This window comes from Mytilus californianus, unplaced genomic scaffold (assembly GCF_021869535.1).
Source record: "Mytilus californianus isolate M0D057914Y unplaced genomic scaffold, xbMytCali1.0.p SCAF_2, whole genome shotgun sequence".
Lineage (NCBI taxonomy): Eukaryota > Metazoa > Mollusca > Bivalvia > Mytilida > Mytilidae > Mytilus > Mytilus californianus.
Window position 1 is genome coordinate 93828893 of NW_026262668.1, and position 7706 is coordinate 93836598.

Here is a 7706-nt window from a genome sequence, read left to right on the forward strand (position 1 = left end):
AAACAAAGATACTTCGTTTAGTTCCCATCGAGTTCATTCAGACCAATTAAAATTTTAATGAAGTAAAAAGGTAAACAAATAACTATGGTTCGTTATGCAGTCTTTAACTTATATACATATTAAATATTGTCATATAGAATACATGAGACGTGTATGTAAATTGCATTAATGAAAACAAACCAATTCCAATTTATTATGTTCAATCCTCCTCCTTTCGTCAGCTTCTCTTTCAATCTGGACATGTGCATGTCTAAGCTTGGTTTTTAATAAACTGTTTTCTTCCTCTAATGCTTTAACTTTTTCCTTTATTCTGTCCAGCTCCACCTCAGCATCTCTCCATTTTCTTTGACATTCTTGTTGATTTCCAACAAATCTTCTAAATTCTGAAAATAAATTACCATAAAAAAAAATAAAACTATTTTCTAAAATATCTTATTATGACAAGGATGGCCAGTTGCATTTTTGCAAATGAAGGTATAATATAATTCTTAATAAACTACAATTGTGCATAACGTCAGGGGTTAAAATTATCTTGACAGAAGTAGCCAACTAGGCCATGTAGGCTCCTAAGTAAGTAAATTTAAGGGCCCTGAAAAAAAATGTTAGCCCAGCAATAGACTTGCACATACCAATAGTCTACCACCTGGCTATTTCTGGACACTTGAATTGAATTGTAGAAGACAAACCTATTATCAGTGTAATGTATAAATTTCCTGATGAATTTAAACGGTAAAGCGTGTTTTATTGTTATTTTGCCACCCTTACAGTATTTTAAATAAGCATCACTGATTAGACATTGTTCATGTTGTTGATTCATTGTTGTTTGCTTAACATCCCATTATTTGTTGAAGTGATGAATCAGAGAACTGGTTATGTAAAAATTCGTAAGGGTTCCGCGGAACCCAGTGTCTCGCCTACTTTTGCTGTTAATCGCAGGCTCAACAAAAATGATGAAAAAAAATCAATAAAAATATTCCTTTAGATACTATCTTTTGATTGTAAGAAGCTTCTGTCAAAGTTTGGTATAAATCCATGATAGTTTATGAATCTAATAAATGTTTTAAAAACTTTAACTGCAGACTGTATTAAATGTTAACTGGAAGAAAAACTAAGTCCATTTATAAGTAAAATACGGATAAACAGGTACAAAATTTTAACAAAATTTCTGTCTAGATACTAGCTTTTGATCATAAACAAGCTTCTGTCCAAGTTTGGTACAAATCCAGGATAGTTTAAGAAAGTAATTAAAATTTTAAAAACTTTAACCACAGAGTGAATGTATTGTTTCCTGGCAGAAAAACTAAGTCCATTTATAAGTAAAATAAGGAAAAAATGAATTTTTTTTTTTATCAAATTTACTTCTGGATACTATCTTATGATCATAAACAAGCTTCTGTTCAAGTTTGGTACAAATCCAGGATAGTTTAAGAAAGTTATTAAAATTTTAAAAACTTTAACCACAGAGTGAATGTAATGTTTCCCGGCAGAAAAACTAAGTCCATTTATAAGTAAAATACGGAAAAAATTAAAAAAAAATTGAACAAATTTACTTCTGGATACTATCTTATGATCATAAACAAGCTTCTGTCCAAGTTTGGTACAAATCCAGGATAGTTTAAGAAAGTTATTAAAATTTTAAAAACTTTAACCACAGAGTGAATGTAATGTTTCCCGGCAGAAAAACTAAGTCCATTTACAAGTAAAATACGGAAAAACAGGAATTTCATTTTTACAAAATTTTCTTCTGGATACTATCTTATGATCATAAACAAGCTTCTGTCCAAGTTTGGTAGAAATCCAGTATAGTTTAAGAAAGTTATTAAAATTTCAAAAACTTTAACCACAGAGTGAATATTTGTGGACGCCGCCGACGGAATGTAGGATCGCTATGTCTCGCTTTTTCGACTAAAGTCGAAGGCTCGACAAAAATGTAATTTCTGTGTAGTTGCAAATGCAGTAATACACTGAAAAACAAATCAGGGCTTATTCTTAACTACATTTGAAAGAGATATTACTTTTTAAAAATGTTTCATCAATATTTAATGCTTATTTCTTTCCAAATATATATATATATCATTTCTGATATTGTTGGTATGTTTCCGGATACATCTTTGTCAGGCAAGGGTATGGATTATAGAAAACTACAAGCAATGTTTTGTTTACATTACACCATGTTTGTTTTTGACATTGAAGAGGTGCCCTTATTTGTTTTAAATACTTATTTACCAAATCAATATTTATATGCATTTTTTATTCATACATAACATTTACTGATAAATAAAAAAATATAATATTTCTCCTATCATTTCATAGCACTGCATAACTCCAAGAATAATCTGTTATTCGTTCAGATTTGATGTTTCAGATGGTAGCTGTAAATGATTTGTTTTAGCTTAAAGTCATTTATACATTATGTCATTTTCTAGAGCTCTGTAGTAAATAACACCCCTGGCCGGCCCCATGTAAGGACTAAGGATGTTGTATATGATTATACCTGGCTCAATTCCAACTTGAAGAACCTTGGCATTCCTCATTAAGTCATCAAAAGCTGCAAGGAAAGTCAACTTTGTATCCATTGTCACCTGCAATATTAAAAAAATGTTAACAATCACATACAAAAAAAACAATTGAAAGTAACACAGAAACAGGCTTAAGAAAAGTCAAATAATCAGCATAAATCTTTATTAAAAAGAATATCAAATTTTGATAGATCAAAATATAACATGTATATGTGGTGTATAAACTATAATCATTGGAAACTAAGACAGAAAGTAATGCAATAATATGTTTTACAGAATTAATAATCTCTTTTCCTAAATTTGAATAAAATCTAACATGTCTAAAGAAAGGAAATAAATGTATAATTCTAACTTTCATACATTCCTATACTAGGGACAATGCATTTCTTTGGAATTGCTCTTTAACCTTGAAATTTTTTTTATGGTTAACTTAACATGTATTTTCTTTTGTAATTAGAGTTTGCACTGGTATTAAGTCATAATAGAAAAGAAAACAAGTATTAAAAAGAGAAAAAAAGTTGTAGAAATGAATACCCCTTTAAAAAAGGCTTAAGAAAGTGGAACTTGTATGACTCTCATAATAATTGTTAAGGTTGTGTTTGCCATTCTTTCATAAATTGTCATGATCACTTCTCTTGCTCATACATGTATTCTTTAAAATATTCAGCTCTTTTTAATTCAGGATTTTTTTTTAATGGTTTAGAATCAGTAGAAAAGAGGGGATGGTTCATTATACTCACCAAATACATGGCATTTTAGTCTGATTGCTGAGTGTGCTCAGGCTTGCCTGGCAACACATTCCCGGAAATATACATTTGACTTTAAAATATACGAGGATAAACCTACTAATAGGGGGGTGTTTAACGACCTTGACTACCCATGGGGGTATAGCAATAAAACAAGAAGAAAAATACTTATTCTGTAATGGAAAATTCTGCACAAATAAGATTAAGACATTTAAATCAATAAATATACCAAAATCTTGGATATATAATCTAAGACAGTAAAACAATTTTCATTTAAATCTTTTTAATATGCTTATATAATCTGAGACAAATATACCCTCAGGGGTCATGTATACAGGATCAGATCAAAATATTTCTACAACAAAGTTAGAAACCATAACATGCCAGCATAACAGAATAGCTGTTAACCCTTTCGCCGATGAGTCCCGGTTTACCAGGATTCACGCTTCAGACAGCTGACGATGAGTCCCGTTTTACTGAGATCGGAATACCTCTTTTATATTTCCCGCTCAAAACAGTGCAAACACGAGTTATCTTTCTTTGTTGAATACCCGGATGAAAGTGTAAACATGGCACTTCCGTTTGTTGAAAACCGTGTCAAAATCAGAGGAAATTTACGGAATTTACGAGAATTTGAAATGAGGGAACATTTTTTTTGAAAGAATATGGAAGAATTGAAGCCAAACTAGTATACTTTTTTGACATAAAATGTCGTTTTATGTACAAAACACTTGGAATGGACATCGTTCAGTGTAAGGAATTTGTACAGCCTCATTAAATTTTTCAAAATTTTGCCATTTTGGGTCAAAGAGCAGAATTTTGAGAATTTCACCTAGATAATGCAGAAAATTTGAAAATTTGAATATTTTATGAAGAAAAAATTATCAAAACATGAACAAAACTGTGAACATGGTGTTAGTGAATGAAATAAAGACACAAATAACTACAGACAAGTTTTTATTAACATTTATTATGAAGATCTCCCACTTGAGTAATAGTAGCCTGGGAAGCCATCGTCTCAGAGTAGCTTTTGTCTGGGCAGCTATCGGTGAAAGGGTTAATAAGATAGAACAGCCAGAAGAGTTTGACACATGCATGTGTAAATGAAAATAAGTTGTGAAAACACAGTCCGTATTCAGATGATCCTAGCCTAACCTCAGCTTCTCATCAGTCGAATAGTGAGTGAATATCCAAGGCTTCGAAAAAAACTTATAGCCTAGGTATCAAAACTGGTTTTTGGCATTGTTGTTCATTTAAACAGATCCTGATTGGGTAAACATATGAGTTTCTGTAAACTACACTAAATACAGGATCATTTCATTTTAAATAATAATAATTTTCAATCGCCATGTGGGCTTACAAAGAGCCCCTATCAAATAAATAATAGACGACTTTTTGCACTTTCCCCGAAATTTCCTATGTCACAAAATGTTTGTATTATTACGTTGCTGTATAAGAACTGATAGTTAAATGACAGGGTCAACCAGTGCAACTCATTTATAAAAAAAACTTGAGATTGGTGTATATAAAGATATTTTGCACTTCAATGGGGGTCTCATTGGGGGGTCTGATCCCGAAACCTGCTTATTGTTTTGTCAGAATCCCATATCACGCTTATCGAATTATAGTTATCTCGTACTAATGTTAACTCGTACCACTAAAAACAAACTCGTACCACTGCAAATTCGTACCATTGCAAACTCGTACCACAGTAAATTCGTACCATTGCAAACTCGTATCAACTTATTTAAATGTATTCGAATGTGTTTAATGATGAATAAATATTTAAATTTCGCTCAATACCTCTTAAGTCTGTTATATGTATATAATTTGAGGACAATGACCAATTTGTAGCTGATTTTTCCCTGAATAATTGGATAAAAAAAACTGTGGCAGATTGGCTTTGTTGTCTCCCTTGAACAGTTCCATTATTTAACTTTTACTGACAACTATTTGATTTAATTTTTATTCATTACAAATTAGAAACATTGAATAGATTTTGGTATTTATAATTGTTTCTTAATGCATTTTATTTATTGAGAGAATTTATTTATCTTGTTTTGAAAAGTTTTAAATTGTTTATGACCAAAATTTAGAAAGTATAAAATTTATTTATATACAATATTCAACTCCTTGCTGAACTAGATGACCGTGCCTCAATTTCATGGACACGTAAGGTATATATAAGCTTTGTGTAGATGAGAAAAGTCGTCTGTAGCCATTTGGCATCTTTCCTTTCTTCATGGCAAGCAATTTAGGCATGAATGTCCAAAGTCGAAAAAATATTATCAAAAATATATTCTGTCTTCACCCGCTCCTGTTTGTTTTATATCAACCAATTTATTTATTATTTTAGATAATCTTTTAGCTAGAGTTTAGTTATTAATGTATAATCAAAGCATAATAAGCTTATAGGTCTCGATTGTTTTACTGTAATCGGGCTTGTATAGTTCGCACTGGTACATAGTCCGCACCCCCTTCTCCCCATGAAATTTCAGGTAAAAAAACTTTTTGTAACTGTTAGAAAAGGTCTAATGAAACTTCGGTAATTTTAAATTGTGTGTGGTCGTTTGTGGTATTTTCTTGGAAAAACCTATTTTCCATCACCAAACAGAAGCTGAAACTGCATGTAAATGGTTCTAAAACACTTCACGCTGGTTAAAATAAGTCTAAATCACACAAAAAACAATTTAGAAACTTGTTTGTTTAAATCGGGAGTTTGAAAAGCACATGTAAAAGATGAAAAAACCTGGTGAGAGTCGAAATCCGTACATAATAGATATCACTATAATACGACTTTGAAAGTAAAACAGTTCCCTCCTTATGTAAAACAGTGTTTAATATATCTATCAGATTAATGTTTGAAGGGTCTTAAGCTAATACAAAACATATTTGTCAATAGGAAACACCAAAACGGAACGAATAATAACCGATTACGTTTTGTAGTTTACACATCGTAAGCTGGTTTACGGTTGTCTTTTTTTACTTCTTTTGTACGATTTCATTCAAGCAGATACCAGTTTATATTTAGCAATGCATTGAAAAGAAACGAGAATTTTGTAATGAAAAATTTAATTTTTAAATTAATCAGTATTAATTTGATATTGAATAAAAATAACTTAATATGGATTGGGTAAAATTATTGGTTTGAAAAATGATGAGCGCCCTCTACAATGTCAATAACAAACATGGCGGAATGTAAACAAACCACATTGCGAAATTGAAATTTTCTCTCTAATATCTTGCTTATTGTACTCTATAGTCCGCACCCCTGCTGTCAGGATCAATTTTGAAGAATAAAACTGCGGACTATACAAGCCTTTTAACGGTAGGTCTTTTTTATCCCCTTTGTTTTTATAATTTAACGTGATTAAAAATAAACATTATACAATTAATTCCAAGCTGTTAAATTATATGATAACAATCATAATTTAATAATAGGATTAAACAAGTTGATTAGTTAACTACAGACATAATCACACAATTATCACATAATCAAAGGAATTTAACATATTAATTAACATGGTAATTAAGAAATTCATATATTTTTTTATAAAGATTTGCAAAAACAATTCATAAAACAATCGTATATTTTCTATGTTTTCATTAAACTTTGGTATAAATTTCAAGAAATTCAACTTTTTTTTATAAAGATTAAAAAAAATAAATTATAAAACATTCGTATATTGTAGATATTTTTTAATGGTACGAGTTTGCAGTGGTACGAATTAAAGTTGGAACGAGTTGACGTGGTATGAGTTTGCAATGGTACAAGTTAACTTGCTTCCACGCTTATCATTGCAATAATAGCTCTTGTAATTTCACTTCCCGCCCGACTTCGTTTCCAATTTTCACGCAAAATAATTTGACTTTCATGTGTCACGCTTAAAAAAACAGGCAATCGCATGTCGCACTTAGACCCACTTCATTCTTCAATGTCAATGATGCATACCAGCTACCAATCTTATCAATAATTTAAAAGTCAAAGAGTTCACCATGCACAAATGTTTGTGTTGTTAACCTTTTTACTGTGCAAAGGTAAATACGGTGTGGAGGACAGTAAAGGATACATATTTCTGTTTTCAGTGTTAAATGTTCTGCATTTGACAATTTTTTATGATTGTGTTTGTGGGCGTCTTTTACAATGAATTCTTCAACTGCCCCTTAGATATTTTTCTTTATCTACTATTAATATATCATTTTAAGGGCCGATTGTGTGTCTACTGTTAAATACCTATTGTTTTAGTATACCCAAATTTTACTTATAGGTTTTATCATTCAAAAGTTCCATAAAAGCAACTTCCGTCTTCCCGGCTGTTTTCAAATCAGAAATAGATTATCCAATAAAATTACGTTTATCAAAAACTGCCATCTGGCGAGTTAATTATTTGCTTCATACATAGAGCAAACACAAGAATTTTACAAGTCATCGGCAACCAGT

The 7706-nt window shown here is 30.8% G+C and overlaps 1 protein-coding gene and 1 long non-coding RNA gene across 4 annotated transcripts in view; one reads left to right on the forward strand and one right to left on the reverse strand.

The window, feature by feature from the left end:
- LOC127730415 (rac GTPase-activating protein 1-like) overlaps positions 1-7607 on the reverse strand; it is a 34179-nt gene extending 26572 nt beyond the window's left edge. For all 3 annotated transcript variants that reach the window (XM_052238823.1, XM_052238822.1, XM_052238821.1), the window contains exons 1-3: positions 7500-7607; positions 2495-2582; positions 181-383 (exon numbers count right to left, since the gene is read on the reverse strand). In XM_052238823.1, the coding sequence (XP_052094783.1) occupies positions 181-383; positions 2495-2576 (285 nt within the window). In that variant the 5' untranslated portion in view covers positions 2577-2582; positions 7500-7607. The remainder of the gene's footprint in view (positions 1-180; positions 384-2494; positions 2583-7499) is intronic.
- Positions 1-7706, forward strand: part of LOC127730430 (uncharacterized) — a 157980-nt gene that overhangs the window by 13985 nt on the left and 136289 nt on the right. The gene's annotated exons all lie outside the window — the stretch shown is intronic.